This window comes from Pseudorasbora parva, chromosome 17 (genome assembly GCF_024679245.1).
Source record: "Pseudorasbora parva isolate DD20220531a chromosome 17, ASM2467924v1, whole genome shotgun sequence".
Taxonomy (NCBI): domain Eukaryota; kingdom Metazoa; phylum Chordata; class Actinopteri; order Cypriniformes; family Gobionidae; genus Pseudorasbora; species Pseudorasbora parva.
The window spans coordinates 35,149,961-35,167,216 of record NC_090188.1 but is presented as its reverse complement, the minus strand read 5'-3'; the positions used below and the strand labels follow the sequence as shown (position 1 = coordinate 35,167,216).

Here is a 17,256-nt window from a genome sequence, read left to right as displayed (position 1 = left end):
AAAAACGCCAGGCGCAGCAAGCGGTTTAAACGCGAGTCGCCCAGGGCGCATAAGCAGCGCACATAACGCTCTCTGCCAAACGAAATGCATTCAAAAAAGGCGCCTCTCGCTGCAAAAAACGCGTTCTGTGTGATCGGGGCTACTGTGTTAAATATAAAACAAACAGTCATTCAGTCATGAAATGGACTGCACTTTCTGTTGTTAAATAGCCACTGCTATACTGTGAACCTTTAAAACATTTACACAAAGAATCCTGCAGTCACTTTACATTTCCCTCAACTTAGATTGCACATTGCATATGATTAGTGATATAAATTATACTGTATTAATTAAATAAAATACTTTGTCTCGTGTTTTAGGCTTATGGTTGTGTTCTTTATTCTTTTAAATTATAAAAAACAAAAACACACAAAAAAGAAATATCGCAATATATTGCCTCTCTTACAATATCGCAATATATTGCAATATATCGTATTGTAACCCCCTGTATCGTGATACGTATTGTATCGCCAGAGTCTTGGCAATACACAGCCCTAATTTGAATGGATGGGATTCATTGGTACTGATGTAAGGAGAGAAGGAAGAATTTCACTATATTAACAAAAGTTTTGGGACACCTGCCTTTACATGCACACAAACTTTAATGACATCCCATTCTTGATTTGTAGCGTTTGATGGGAATTTGACCCACCCTTTGCAGCTATAACAGATTCAACTCTTCTAGGAAGGCTTTCCACAAGGTTTTGGAGTGTTTATGATAATTTTTGACAATTCTTCTAAAAGCGGATTTTTGAGGTCAGGCACTGTTGTTGGACGAGAAGGCCTGGCTCATATTCTCCGCTATAATTCATCCTAAAGGTGTTCTATCTGGTTGAGGTCAGGACTCTGTGCAGGCCAGTCAAGTTCCTCCACACCAAACTCACTCATCCATGTCTTTATGGACCTTGCTTTGTGCACTGGTGCACAGTCATCTTGGAACAAGAAGGGGCCATCCTGAAATTATTTCCACAAAGTTGGGAGCATGAATTGTCCAAAATGTCTTGGTATGCTAAAGCATTAATAGTTCCTTTCACTGGAACTAAGGGGTCAAGGCAAACACCTGAAAAACAACCCCCTCCAACAAACTTTACACTTGGCACAATGCAGTCAGGCAAGTACAGTTCTCTTGGCAACTCCTTGATTGGCTGTGGTATTGGGCTTAGAGTCCAGTCAGCAGAACCTGTTCTGATGGAAGAAGGGTGGGGTTAGACGTCATAGTGGAGCACGACCCTGGTGCTGTTGCCAGGGTGGAGAAATTGGTGGTCTGTGAGGCTGATGTGGTCCCTGGCTAAAAGAGGAGCATCTTAATTGCTTGGAAGGATGACTGGGAGCCTCTTTGTAGGGATAAGGAGAGGCGACAGATGGATTATGGCTGGTTTGTGAATTAAGGGTTAAGAGTTAAGAGCGAGATTTTTTGTTTGTCTTCATGAGAAATGGATGTTCATGGAGGCGAGAATGTGCTGCAATCTGTTGACTCTCGACTTTTCTATTTCAGTGATGGGAGATTTTCTGGACAGTATCAGTTGAGTTTGAGAGGGAGTTGAGATGGCATGGAGTACACCTAGTCAGGGGTGGGGAGGATACCGATCTACAAATTTAATCTGCAGTCTGTAAATAATCAAAAAGTAGGTGAATTTCACTTCACAAACATATCACGTATACAGTGCCTTGTATTCGGCCCCCTTGAACTTTGCAACCTTTTGCCCCATTTCAGGCTTCAAACATAATGGTATGAAACTAATTTTTTGTGAAGAATCAACAACAAGTGGGACACAATCATGAAGTGGAACGAAATGTATTGGATATTTCAAACTTTTTTTAACAAATCAAAAACTGAAAAATTGGGCGAAAAATTACAGTTTCATATCATTATGTTTGAAGCCTGAAATGTGTCAAAAGGTTGCAAAGTTCAAGGGAGCCGGATATTTTCGCAAGGCACTGTACATGATTACTCAACATGCAGAAATGCTTTTACTTTACTTTCATCTATTAATACAAAATTGAAAGTGTTCGTGTCGATTAACTCAAGCTCCAGGGGTCACTCTTTATCTTTTTTAATCTCTCTTTTGGAGGGTTTGCAATGTGTTGGTATTATAATGGACATTAGATCAGCTTCACCAAAAGACCATGAAAGCTTCAGTAGTTGTATTGGTGAACAACTGCATGGTAAAGCTCAACCTATTCAATTTACTGCATGTTGAAATCTTGACCATGACTTTTAAAATAAATCTAACCTCATTAACTAGAGAAAAAATATGCCAGTTATATAGCTGTGATCTTTACTCAACTCAATATATGATTGAACTGTTAATAGTCTTATTCTCTTCTATTTACTATTTTTCTATTTACATTCTGTGGAACATTTTGGTCTTTTAATGTTACATTTTAATCCAGTTTTGTGCTTTTTAATTATATTTGCTCTCCTGCCATCTTGTGGTCAATGTGGATAAATAGGATTAGAAGCACAACGGTTCATCATTAACAGTAACATAGAACTTACATTGTATTATTTATATTGCATTGATTTAGAAGTCATTACAATAATTTTAATTAACAGAAAAACACATCGGTAATTATTAAAATTGATGCAATGCTCCATAAGTGTATACATTTATGGTATTTAGTTTAGATATGTGCTAACCAATTTACAAATAAATTACATTTTTATTATGTTCCATTAAAAAAAAGTTACTTTCTTTGTCTTAATACAATTCTGGTATTAAGACAGTTTTGTCAGAAAGACAGTTAGGGATATATGATGAGCATTCAAATTTGAATAAGAACAACAACAAAAAAACAGTAATGAGAAAAAAGAAGCAATCAACAGGGTTTAATTATACAGTTCTCACTGATGTGTGAATTACATGGATTATATATTTCTTAGATACCTCAGAATCTGTCCTGTGTTGACACTGGAAATGTTTGGCAATCACTCATGCTTTCCTCTGGCCCCACTGTTAAAGTGTCTGAAGATGGATGCAATTCCTCACCTAAGTGAGTGGAATTTTCATATGAGGGAAGACAACACACCTTTAACCTACTGGGTGCAGAATCACATATAAAAGTCCTGAAAAAAGGTGCAATGACGTCTGAATATCCATGAGGTGCAAGCAATCTCAGAAAAAGGACATAGACCCATTCAAAAGTTCAACACTTTGTTTAACGCGGAAAGAAAATACACTTAAATGACTAGGGACAATATGTCTGTATGTTTTAAATGGAATTATTAACCTCTTACACTCCGCATGGATTTGGTCTACCCAAATTGAAAAGCTTCCCATACACACATACAGTGGTCCAGGCAGAGCCGGATTAAATAAATAGACTACAGGCTGCATTTTTTGGGCCCCCCTCCATCGATGTTATGTATTAATTGAAATCTGAAACTTAATGTTACAAATAAAAGTAAAATCACATTTTACATAGCCTAGTCTTTGGTTACAAATTGGTTATGTTGTATATTAAACAGTCTATTTTTTGATATTCATTATTTATACGTCATTACGCGGCTCTATTAAATGCTTCCTCATCCATTGGGAGTGTCATTGTTTAGGCAGTAGTACCAGTAAAAAACCAATAGGTGTCAGTAAACTATGTAAACAAATAAGTTTATCTTATTTGCTCTGTTTACATTTAATCAAAACATTTCATAATTTTTTTTTCTGCAAAATGCAATAGCTTACAACATTTATAAATGTTGTAATTAAGAAAAAGGAGGCAAACATGACCCCTTCACATTCATCAAGACCATTTAGAAACTGTCTAACACTAAATAATAATAAATATAAGGATGGAGGATTTAAACTATGGAAAACTAAAGGTATTCTGACTATTAAAGACTTGTATATAGATGGATTCTTAAATTTTAAGAATTGTGTGATAAACACCAGATTCCCTCAAAACTTTTTTTTTAAAGCTACACTGTGTAACTTTTTTAGTTTATTCTTAGCTAAAATCACTTAGTTCTTTCAAAAATATATGTGCTCAGTAATGTATATTTACTTCTTTCAAGTAATAATGCATTCTCGTAATTTTATAATATACCATTGAAAATACATACGTGTTGAGTGTTCGGATGGCGGTCGCCATGTTGCCCCTCCATCTTGAAAGTACATTTGCCAAAGAGGGACATAACCATAAATTCAAGCTTCGCTTTTCGCGTTTTTACACTCGATGGCACCGTGTCGAATGTGAAGAGGAGGATTGCTTGAGGCTGCTATATGATGATGGAGGATCACTCTTAAGCCCCTTTCACACTGCACGTCGGACCCGCAATATTCCCGGAACATTGCCGGGTCGCCTTCTGTGTGAAAGCAACCACGTCCCGGAATTGATTACCGAATTCGACGCGGGTCGGGGACCTAGTAATATTGCGGGATATCTATCAGAGTCGCCAAGGAAGTGGAAAAGAGAATTAAGACGGCAACGCAACGGGCAAATCAACAAGACAAAAGTAAATATTGGAGTGGCCTTTCCAAGATGGAAAGAGCTCATGAGGAGAAACGATTTTAAAAAGGACGCCGACGTTGCCTGCTTTCTTCTCGACAGGTAATATTAATTCAGCCTATTTGTGTATATTGGAAGTTTTATTGTTGCTTGGCTAATTATATCATGGTGTGCTGTGCATAACACTAGAACGACGTCTAGGATAGTTTTCCTCGCATCAATGATGAAAAAGTATTGTTTACCTTGTAACATAAATCCGTGTTCTATGACGGATAACACGAGATTAATATTTTAATAGCATTATAATTTGTTTGCCTTACGCTAGTGATGTCGTACAATATACGATAGCACTGATCAAAGTTACTTTACTAAGATTAGCTTGCATTCGTCTGGGAACCTGATAGCAATGAAATGGTAAAAAATAACGAAAACGTAAAACTATTATTCATTTTACATAGATTAAATTGATCATAGATCATTTGGCAAATTAAATAACTGCAGATTATAATAGTTTTCAAAAGTAACCTCATCACTTGAAGTAACACTCACAGAAGAGGTCAAACTGGAAGCCATGACTAAATTGGCCACCGTAGGAGTTGAAACGAAATCGAAATTGAGAGGAACAGAAACTATTATTCACTGGATGATCATATACCTTTTCACCACTAGATGGGGGAAAATATCACAAAGTGTAGCTTTAAAAGTTTTATGTCTTTCAGGTCTACAGATATTATGTACATTCCCAAAACTGTCATTAATTGAGTAAATAATTGAAAAAAGAGGTGAAAAGGGCCAAAATATTATAATTTAATAATATCTAGCTCTAAAGAGTCTGCTGGAGACAAATTAAACGCATGGAGGAAAGACATTCAAGAAGAAATAGATGAATTTGAATGGACTGAAGCATGTTTAAAGGCGCGGAAACAAATCATAAACACACGGGTTAAATTATTACAGTATAAATGGTTGACAAGGGTTTATATAACACCTGAAAAACTCAATCATATGTCTAGCAATATTTCTGATATGTAAAAAATGCCAAAATTATAAAGGAACTCTAATTCACTGTATATGGGAATGTTCTGATATACAGAAGTTCTGGAAGGATGTCATAAACTGTTTGTCTGAACGGTTTAATCTTAAAATATCACATTGTGCCAAACTTTGTGTACTGGGAATATTTCCCGCCGCATCTTCGGGCCGTGTCTCCGGGCTTGGCTCGGCCTCTGCTGACCCGAGCAGGTTCACCGCTGTCGGACGGCTGCCCGGCAGAAACTTCGACTGTCTCTTCTTTTGTTCCTCTTCATTTTTTTTTTCTTTATACGTTTTGCCGCACCCGAAAGCATCTTGAATGTTAGCCTACTCAAAACACACCTGCCTGCTAGCTTTGTTGTCCCGCTCTGCCGCTGACGTCTCCTCGGACTTAACTGGCTGGCGTTAATGTGATGTGATGTAACTGGTTAAGATAAACATCGTCACTATTTTTAGTTTGTTAATAAATATTGAAAAAAATTGTAGATAGGACATTTGTACATTTTATTTTATTTTTATTATTTATTTATTTTTGTCCCTCTGTCTGGGCCCCATCCCGCCAATCAGGCCCTAGGCACGTGCCTAGTTTGCCTTTGCGTTAATCCAGCTTTGGGTCCAGGATCAACATTTTTGTGTAATTTTACAGGAAACCCTTTAAAGTTACATAAAACACTGCTAAAAGTGATAAACATGTAAGTATATAAATTCTTTTTTGAAAGTGTGTAACTCAGGCCCTGTGTGCTCTAGGAACCTGCAGACAGTTTGGGCTATTTCCACTTAATTCCCGAAAATAGTGGAAAAAAGAAGTTTGTCTGTGTCATGTTGTATGCCAGATTTACTCAAATGGGTCTGAAGGGATGATCCCCCTTTTTACCCCCTCCCCTTACCCTGCTAACTCCCTCTACCACCATATACAGTGATATAAATGCAATATCCCAGTGACATTAAATTAATGATAGTTGCTGGAAGCAGCCCAAACTGTCTGCAGGGTCCTAGAGCACACAGGGCCTGAGTTACACACTTTTAAAAATGAATTTATATAAAAAAATCAAAAAGCACCTATTTTTTTTGGGGGGGGGGGGGGGGGTTATAACAGATTACACAACATATACTTACATGTTTATGACTTTTAGCAGTGTATTATGTAACTTGAAAGGATTTCCTGTAAAATGACACCAACATTTTAAACTTAGACCACTGTATGTGTGTATGGGAAGCTTTTCAATTTGGGTAGGCCAAATCCAGGCAAAAGTGCCACCAGAGTAATTTAGTGTAAAAAAAAATTCCAGTAGCAACTTTCTGTAACTCTGTTAGATTAAGTTAATATTTAAACCACATTTGTTTTCACAGACAGACCTAAGCCTAGTACCAGACTAAGATGCATGGTTGAGTTGTTTTAACTGAAAGCAACTTGCACTGACATACACTATATTGACAAAAGTTGTGGGACGTCTGCCTTTACATGCACATGAACTTTAATGACATCACATTCTTAATCCGTAGGGTTTGATATGAAGTTGACACACCGTTTGCAGCTATAATAGCTTCAACTCTTCTGGGAAAGGTTTCCACAAGGTTTAGGAGTGTGTTTATGGGAATTTTTTTACCATTTTTTGTGAGGTCAGGCAATAATGTTGGTTGAAAAGGCCTGGCTCGCAGTCTCCACTCTAATTCATCCCAAAGGCAGGTTGAGGTCAGGACTCTGTGCAGGCCAGTCAAGTTCCTCCACACCAGACTCGCTCATCCCCATCTTTATGGACCTTTCTTTGTGCACTGGTGCGCAGCCATGTTGGAACAGGAAGGGGCCATCCTCAAACTGTTCCCACAAAGTTGGGAGCATGAAATTGTCCAAAATGTCTTGGTATGCCGAAGCATTATGTGTTCCTTTCACTGGAACTAAGGGGCAAAGCCCAACCCCTGAAAAACAACCCTCACACCATAGTCCTTCCTCCACCAAACTTTACACTTGGCACAATGCAGTCAGACAAGTATCGTTCTCCTGGCAACCACCAAACCCAGACTCATCCATCGGATTTCCAAACAGATAAGTGTGATTCGTCATTGAACACATCTCTACTGCTCTAGAGTCTAGTGGCAGGATGCTTTACACCATTGCATATGACGTTTTGAATTGCACTTGGTTATGAAAGGCTTGGATGCAGCTGCTCTGCAACGGAAACCCATTCCATGAAGCTCTCTATGCATTGTTCTTGAGCTAATCTGAAGGCCACACAAAGTTTGGAGGTCTGTAGCTATTGACTCTGCAGAAAGTTGGCAACTTCTGCACACTGTGTGCATGTCTTGACCCTGCTTTTACGTGGCCCACCACTTCATGGCTGAGTTGCTGTTGTTCCTAAGTGGTTCCACTTTGTTATAATACCACTAACAGTTGACCGCAGAATATTTTGTATTGAGGAAATTTCATGAATGAACTTATTGCACAGGTGGCAACCTATCACGGTACCACGCTTGAACTCCCTGAGCTCCTAAGAGCGAATTATTTTTTCACAAATGTTTGTAGACACATTTGCATGCCTATGTGCTTGATTTGATAGACCTGTGGCCATGGAAGTGATTGGAACACATTAATTCAATGATTTTGAGGCGTATCCCAATAGTTTTGGCAATATACAGTAGTGTATATTAAATTATGTCAGTGCATTACTTTGTTTCATTGTGAACATTTGTAATGTTTTTTTTTTTTCTCGTTTTTTTTTTTTTTCAAGCGATTTAAACATGCTAATTAAACTAAGGCCTATTCCTGGCTTTTTCTGAGCCATGTCTGTAAAACCTGGCCATTAATTCTCTAAACATGCAGCAAGAAAAAAAAAATCAAGTTCTTAATTAAATGTAGAAAAATGTGTTTAATAAACCAATTTGAAGAGCATTTACATTTTTATTTATGCTTATTTCAAATTTAAAATATAGACATTTATTCTTTTTACAAAACCTTTTCTTCACAACTGTACACATATTCCTTCATAATAAGACAAAATAAATAAGCCTTATGTACAATATGCCTTAAAATAATGCATGCATATTAAAAAAAAAAAAAAAAAATATGGCTTCCACTAATTCCACTGAATTAGTAGTACTCATTGACAAAATCACATGACACTTAAGTTTTGAAGAAAGATAGATTTTGGTTAGATCATAATAGGCTTGAGTGTAAGCATACAAATAATGTTAACTTGAGTCACTTCCGCTGCAAACACAGAGAATGCAGATTATCTAATATATCTGTGTCAAAAGCTATTGCTTAAAAGTCCATAAGGTCAACTTCCTATAAGGAGGCTGGTGTGACTTGGGTCCAGGCTGTAGGAAGACGTACATGGGCTGAACTGTCATATTGTGAGGTCTCATGTATTTCAGGCACAGCCGTGGAGTCATATGAAGGAGAGCCAGAAGAGGGCGCTGTGACTGGGTGAGACAGGCTGCCGTAGTGACTGGCAGAGCCGCGGAGAAACTGGGAGCCCAGACTGCTTGTCATACTTCCAGCCTGAGACCCTGGGGTCAAAGGTGAGTTCCCTACAGACCACAAGCTAGTGTACTGACTGTGCACAGGATATAAAACAGTAATGAGCTTTTAGTGCTATACAACATCATGTCAATATGAATTTAACAAAACAAGTTAAATATTTTTGGTCAAGCAGTTTTCAAACTGGTAATACGGTTGTGCATTTATGATTTTTTTTTCCTAAGAGAATGTTTAAGAGCTCAAGAAAGAAACAAGGAAAAGTATGTAATGTGTAAAAATAACTTGGTTGCAATTAAGTTGGTATATGGTTTTATGGTAAAAGAGCCTCACCTAGAGTTTGAGTTTGGGGGAGAGCTGTGGCCCATTGGGAGAACACTGGAGTGGGTGGACATCTGCAGACTGGACCAGTTATCATGAGACGGCAACATGGAGAGACAGGTTGAGCTTTCAGAGTAACCAGCTGCAATATAAACAACACAGAGAACATTGTCGGCTTTCAAACCCGCTCGGCCAATAGCTTTATAATTCTCTCCCTACACCTTGAGGTGATGTGACTGAGCATTCAAAAACCCAGTATGGGTTAGCATTCCAAAGTTCCCGTTTATGAGCATGAACTTAAAAACAAAAAAGCAGGAATGTCAGACACTTTGTGGTCAGTAGAACTGGTTTGAGTGGCTTAGGAACAGTCGGGCAAAGAAGAAAACATTGAACGAGCTTTTAGGGGCCAAACCTTCAGCAGAATCTCCAACATCTTGGTTCCATTCAGTCAAGTAATAGGAACAAGGTCCAAAAATATTTTATAAATATTATAATAGCTATACTTTTTTTAAATTAAAAAAATCCTACATGTGGCTGTATTAAGGTTTATAAAGCCCACTGTTAAGTGCTGACTGATATCCATTAATTCCTGAAAATCTTCAAAACCACAGTTCTCATATATCCTGCATGTTCATGTTTGCTGCATGAAGACTCACAGTTGGTTGTCGTGTGTCATCTCAGATGGGGCTTTTCATGACAGAAGTGCAGAAGTTGATGAAAAGCTAATAATTAAATCAAATGTAAAATTTAAATAAATAAATGTGGCTTCACAAGTAATCAAAATAAAAGTGAAATCGCAATATAATTTGGTTCAATTTTCAAATTAAAATCATTTTCAGTGTTGGGTGTGACTAGTTACTAAGTAATACTGTAGTTACTGTCATTTAATTAATTTTCCCTCTCTTTTTTAATCTTTTACTTTTACTCGTATTGTTCTGTAATTGAATTACAGTTACTTCTGATGTTATTGAAGTGCTGTGTATAGACTGTAGAACAATTTATGAACATTTTATATATATATATATATATATATATATATATATTAGTGGAATTAACATTAAAAGTTAAAGTCTAACTTTGAAATGCATGTTTTATCACATTTGTAATGGTCAGTTAATAAGAATAAATTATGTAGTTTTATATTGAGCCGTTTCAACTTTTTGAGGTTGATATAGTATTTAGAAAGTAATTAATAATAAGTAATTTATACCTTTTTTGGAGAAACTAATTTCTTAAGTTATCTACTATGAATACATAATTAGTAGTAATTAGTAACTTTTTTAGAGTAACTTACTCAACACTGCTCCTTTTCTGTGAGCAGAGAGTTTAATTTGCGATTTGGGAATGCAATGTGCTAGGTTCACTTTAAATACATTCTTTATATACATTCTCATAATTTTCAACCATTCAATAAGATCAAATATTTTAAATAAGAACCCCTGTCATTACAGATAGCAATGCCGTATATTCAGTGCTGGGGTTAATACATTACAAGTAATGCAAGTTACATAATCAGATTACTTTTTAAACTAGTCAAGAAATCGTGAGTAGGTGTTGTGTGTGCTGATGTGTGAACACGATCGTTATTGTAATTCTGTAATTCTATTCCTCCAGAAGGTTCTAAAGGGTCCCCAGAATTATTTAGAGATTAAAAAGACAAAGCAAAATATTTGTTTGAATATAAATTTCATTTCTAAACGTTTCTCTCCTTTCTTGACATAAACATTCCAGAATTGTATATGCTTGCTTTATATCTTTGAAGTGAGTTTCCTCACTATAGTCCCCTTTATCTTGCTCACTGCTGCTTGCATACATTTATTGTGAAGGTTGCTTATACACATAATTTTTAATTAAAATGTAATTAAATGTTCTTCTTCAGGTTTATACACACACCAAAAGGATTATTAGGAACTCCTGTTTAATTTCTCATTAATGCAATGATCTAATCAATAAATCACATGGCAGTTGCTTCAATGCATTTAGGGGTGTGGTCCTGGTTAAGACAATCTCCTGAACTCCAAACTGAATGTCAGAATGGGAAAGAAAGGTGATTTAAGCGATTTTGAGCGTGGCATGGTTGTTGATGCCAGACAGGCCAGTCTGACTATTTCAATATCTGCTCAGTTACTGGGATTTTCACGCACAACCATTTCTAGGGTTTACAAAGAATGGTGTGAAAAGGGAAAAACATCCAGTATGCGGCAGTCCTGTGGGCGAAAATGCCTTGTTGATGCTAGAGGTCAGAGGAGAATGGGCCGACTGATTCAAGCTGATAGAAGAGCAACTTTGACTGAAACAACCACTTGTTACAACCGAGGTATGCAGCAAAGCATTTGTGAAGCCACAACACACACAATCAAACCAAAATTGGACAGTTGAAGACTAGAAAAATGTTGCCTGGCCTGATGAGTCTCGATTTCTGTTGAGACATTCAGATGGTAGAGTCAGAATTTGGCGTAAGCAGAATGAGAACATGGATCCATCATGCCTTGTTACCACTGTGCAGGCTGGTGGTGGTGTAATGGTGTGGGGGATGTTTTCTTGACCCCTTTATGACCACCATGTACCCATCCTCTGATGGCTACTTCCAGCAGGATAATGCACCATGTCACAAATCTTGAATCATTTCGAATTGGGTTCTTGAGCATGACAATGAGTTCACTGTACTAAAATGGCCCCCACAGTCACCAGATCTCAACCCAATACAGCATCTTTGGGATGTGGTGGAACGGGAGCTTCGTGCCCTGGATGTGCATCCCACAAATCTCCATCAACTGCAAGATGCTATCCTATCAATATGGGCCAACATTTCTAAAGAATGCTTTCAGCAGCTTGTTGAATCAATGCCACGTAGAATTAAGGCAGTTCTGAAGGCGAAAGGGGGTCCAACACAGTATTAGTATGGTGTTCCTAATAATCCTTTAGGTGAGTGTACATAGCCAATTTAAGTTGGGAAACGATATGTTGTATTTATATTGTCACAGTTAGTATTTATCTAACAGTTCAAATGTATTTTCGTACATAAAAATAGAGGAAGGGGACATTTTAGGAAGGGGTCCCTCATAAAGGTTCATCATTTTTGGGGTCCTTGGTATCATAATGTTTGTAAAACCCTGTTCTAGAAATGTAAGCAAGGTTGTACTCATCTCATTTGCACAAAAACAGATTCAGTATTCCTCAAAATGAATAAAAACAGTGAAATGCAAACTCAGAATATGCAAATCTGCAACAATTAAATGTTAAATTTCACAAATATACACATTTCATCTCACTTTATGAACTAATGTCTTTGCTGCTGACCTTTACTAATCCAATTCAACCATACTAATAATCAAAATTTACTTTAGTTTAACATCACATTTCTTTTGTGTTTGTTTTTATTGCTGAATTAATAGTGTTGAACTTTCCCCGACATTGTGTATATTTTAATATGCTGAAGCATGAAGACACAATTCAGTCCATATTGCATAGAAAGTATGTTTATGTGTGGTTTTAGTGATTAGTAGTGACTGTGAATTGTCAGAACAATATGGGAAGGGAGTAACTTACTGGGAGAGGCCGTCCGGTGGGCATATGGGCTGGGGTATGGCGTGGACCGGTGACTTCTCAGAGTCGAGTAACGTTCACAGCCGTGGGGTGAGGACAGAGAGAGCGGGCTGGCAAACTGTGCGTGAGCGTTTGCAGAAGGACAGAGAGACCCTGTGGCTGGCAGAAACCAGCTACTTACTAGACCAACAGGAAAATGTGAGTCAATAGAAAAACTATTATAAATAAATACTTAACTGCTGCACAACATAAACTAGACAGAATCAGAATAACTTCAATACAAATGAATGACATTTATTATTATTGAGATGATTAATAAAATAATGTTTGCTCTTACACTGAGAATAACCAGACTGTTGACTTCCACTGACATCCTCTATTATGTCCTTATGATCACTTCTGGGAGAAAAAAAAGTGTATCATCTTAGTTCTATTAAAACCTAGTCTCTTGGTTTACAATACAAGACCTCAACCATGTCCATGGTGAAAGTTAAAGTCCAGTTACACAGATGCCTGTTTAATCAACCAGTGGATTTGTTTAAAACTCATACCCCTGGTTCCACAGACAAGGGGACCCACTTTATATTCGGTGGCCTTAACTACTTTGTACTAACATTTTAACATTAATCATTTGATACAATGCAATTATTGTGTACAACCATGTTTTTACATTGTACTTACATTTTAAAAATACCTGCATGTAATTACGCCTGTAATTCATTTCAGTAGCTACATTTGTAATTACACAGTTAGCACTTCCCTTACACCCAACTCTACCCTTAAACTGACCCATATCACCACACCTGTCCCTATCTCTATCCGTATCCCACCTCAATATCAGCAAAAGTGCTTAGCAATACAATTTGAACACATAAGTACATTGTGCTTATTTTTTGATGTAAGTACATAGTACTGAAGGCCACCTAATATAAAGTGGAGCCAGACAAGGCTTTAGCAGTCCCAGACTAAAATGCATGTTTGACCTGTTTTTAACTGAAAGCAACTTGTCTTAAAATAAGTCAAAGCCATTGTTTTGTCTCAAAATGCACACCAGTAATGTTTTATTTTTTCTAAAGCATATTTATAAAAGCTATTCAATATCCTAATTTAGCTAAGGCCTAATCCTGAGTTAACCAGACCCTAGTTGTAAACCCTTGAAGATTATGTCATTTTTAATTGAATGTTATCCTCCAAAATAATATTTAGAAACATTTCCATGCATTTGTTACAATTATATCAGGGCAAATATGTGTTTTTTTTATACTTTTATTGTATACAGTTTATCACTACCACAACAGACATGTGTCTACAGTACACAAAATATTACTTTCAATAAATGGAGTAAAAAGTGCATGTAGTTACAATACCCATGTATTATTATTATTATTATTATTATTATTATTATTATTATTATTATTATTATTATTATTATTATTATTATTATTATTATTTAATATATTAAATCTAATTGAAACCTACCTTTCCTTGGCATCCAGGAAAGCTTTGGCAAATGGATTGTATTTAATTTTGAGAGCAGTTATCTAAAAGAGCAAATTACAGATGTCATCAATTTCATTATGCACAATTTATCATTGTTCATTTGTTGACATGCTTTATTAAATCCACATAGAAAAATAAAGCGCGTTACCTCTTCATTCTGGTAGGCAGTAACTGCTATGAATTGCGTCTCGGAGAAAGAATGAGTGGTGATCATTCTTTGTGGACCACCAACGCGCACTATGTGGATACGTGGCTCATATTTGTGTAGCGAGTTCAGCATAATCTATGGGGAAAATATGACATTTTCCTTTAGTAAGCCATTCTCTGGACTGGACCTTACATTTTTTCGATTTTAGATCAGCTTATAAATCAGGATTATACAGCATATTACTGACATGAAAACGTCCACACACCTGACCTCCTCCGTTCAGTTTGTTGGTGAGTTTGACTTTACTGAAGGAGACTGAGGTTTTCATCCAGTGCGCACCGAAGTTTGGCGAGTCTGTGTGGATATAGACGCAGCTCGGAGCATGTGGCTCGGGTTTCCCACCCGGCACCCATTCACCGTTCACATATTTCCACCTGTGATTGTCTGCTGCCACGAAATCCAGTAAGAAGGAGTACATGGCGTTTGGATCCAGACCGGACACATTCACCTTTAGCACTGGGAACATGCGCCTGAGGATCACAACAATCAAACGAGACATTTAGACTTAGAGGCATCATCGGGATTTCTTTCAAATAAACGAATATAATGGATTTATTAAAAAAAAAAAAAAATAGTGTAAAAGAAGAATGAGAGGGAGGGAAAAACTTATTTTGGAAGGTGTTTTTTTTTTTTTTTTTTTTACATAGCAATAAGTTTGTACACTGACACAATAAAACAATTTGGCTAGTTTATAAATATTATTTAATATGGAAATCACCCAATCAATAGTTAAATAAGCAATAGTTTTAGTAATAATATGAATAATATTTCTTCTGTCTGAAAAATAAATAAAATACCTGCCAGTCTTGGTCACTATCATTTCATTCGTCAGTTCCTTGAACTTCTGCCAAAGTTCATTTTCATCCAAACTGACTTTAAGGTCCCGTTCTGTTGGATCTCCTTTCTCGCTGCCCGCTTGAAGTTCATTTTGTACTGCATTTAATAAATGATCCACCCGATACTGGATGCTCTTTTCCGGACAGTCACTATCTCCAGATGCCATTCTGCGATCCAGTCGGCTCCAACACGAAAAGAAAAATAAATAAATAAATCCAAACTCCGCGAGCTCTTCAGTTAAAATACGCCCAGGACTAGGAGAGATGCATCCAATTAAATACTCCCAGGTAAAACGCTCTCCGTGCTTTGCTCAGGAAAGCTCTGATTGGCTGCTCTCCACTTTGATGTGCGCGTTCTGGCCAGTGATTGGTTCAGAGATTTGGTGTAAAGAAATGCTTAAACATTTACACATATTCAGTCTCAACTGTACTTGACGGATATATCGACGATTTCCTCTCAAAAACGCAATGCAGGCTAAATTACAGGGTTGGGACAATGTTGGAAAATGTATTCATACACTTACTTTTTTTTAGCCATATAAGCTAGGGCAATGTCTTCATACTTAAAACTGTGGGGGAATTAAGTTTTTATTTCAAACTTTAAATGCATTTAAGATGCATTAAGCTATGTTTCTGCTGAATGCAAATAGGGGGGGGGGGGGATGCTAATATATATATATATATATATATATATATATATATATATATATATATATATATATATTTAATCGAATAGCTATGGCTATAGGCTACTTTATGAAGTTCAGAAAATGTTCATTGTGAAAGATTAATAAAATAATTATACACCAAGGTCTGTGTAAGTTCATGGCAGTGCTGATGAAATGTTATAGTACATGTTTATGAGTTTAAAGCCCGTGGGAATCTTTCTCCAGAGGTGTCAAAAGCAGAGGAAACGCCATCCGACTCCACAATGGGTGTTCATAAAATAGCGTGAAAAGCGTCATCTAGGCGACAAGACTTCCGGTAAAAAATGTTTGACTTTTGATAGGAACAACAAACCCTTTCTGAAATAATTTTTATTTATAAATCCAAATATGTGTACAATTGAAAAACAAATTAAGTATATTGTGAATAAATACAAAAGCAGGCATCTCTATCTTTCCTCTCCATTTTCTTAACAGCATCCTGTCCTGGACCTGTTTTGTGACAGATTAACACCAGTGGTCTATGCATAATTTGTCCACATTTTCATGTCACAGTTTTCCACCTGAAACAAAGTAAAATTGCAGTTAACTGAAAACTAACTGAAGTCGTTGTATTATATTGGTTTGCTGGTTTGTATTTTATGATAAAAAAACCTACTTGTCACACTTTATATTAGATGTCTTTAACTACAATGTACTTAAGAAAATGTTAGGTACAGTGCTGCATTAACCCATTTTCTGAGGTGAGATACGGTTAAGGACAGGCCAGGTGGTATACGTTTTAAAGGTGGGTTCAAGTGTAAGGGTCCACAGTGTCATTATAGATGTAATTAATTACACCTAATGTAATTAAAAATTATATTCAGGTATACAATAAGTGCATTATATTAAATGATTAAAACAGTACCTCAACGTCATGACTATAGACGTCAGTTATGCATAGAGGCACATCTGTATATGATGAATGGGGATCTCCTGCAGAACTTCCCTCTGTGATTTTTGCAGCTGGCTGGAGACTACATGCATGAATAAATAAATATCAAGTTTGAAAGTGAAAATGACTGGCACATTCCTCAACACTTCATTTATAGTAATTCCTGACCTTGATGAGAAATGTGCATTTGGACTTTCACTTAAGGATTCTGGGCTCTCAGGTTTACTCTGATCACTCTGCTCTGTAGTGGTTAC

General features: G+C 36.8%; 1 protein-coding gene and 1 long non-coding RNA gene across 2 annotated transcripts in view; one reads left to right on the top strand and one right to left on the bottom strand.

Annotated features, from left to right (window-relative positions):
• LOC137045208 (uncharacterized) overlaps positions 1-8,987 on the top strand; it is a 78,353-nt gene extending 69,366 nt beyond the window's left edge. The window contains exon 3 of the long non-coding RNA XR_010898715.1: positions 8,890-8,987. This is a non-coding gene — a long non-coding RNA (uncharacterized lncRNA). The remainder of the gene's footprint in view (positions 1-8,889) is intronic.
• On the bottom strand, positions 8,588-15,964 carry tbxtb (T-box transcription factor Tb). The gene is made up of 8 exons (XM_067421754.1): positions 15,365-15,964; positions 14,773-15,037; positions 14,508-14,642; positions 14,339-14,400; positions 13,197-13,258; positions 12,863-13,039; positions 9,326-9,455; positions 8,588-9,071 (listed from the first exon to the last, which is right to left on the bottom strand). The coding sequence occupies exons 1-8, from the start codon at positions 15,568-15,570 to the stop codon at positions 8,801-8,803; spliced, it is 1,308 nt and encodes a 435-aa protein (XP_067277855.1). The 5' UTR covers positions 15,571-15,964; the 3' UTR covers positions 8,588-8,800.
• Between the last annotated feature and the right edge of the window lie 1,292 nt (positions 15,965-17,256).

Excerpts from the sequence above, each read along its gene's own strand:
- tbxtb (XM_067421754.1), bottom strand. The coding sequence starts at position 15,570 with ATGGCATCTGGAGATAGTGACTGTCCGGAAAAGAGCATCCAGTATCGG. Across the intron at positions 15,038-15,364 it reads ATAGTGACCAAGACTGGCAG|GCGCATGTTCCCAGTGCTAA; the intron begins GTATTTTATTTA and ends TGTGATCCTCAG. Across the intron at positions 9,072-9,325 it reads CCCCCAAACTCAAACTCTAG|TCAGTACACTAGCTTGTGGT; the intron begins GTGAGGCTCTTT and ends TCCTGTGCACAG.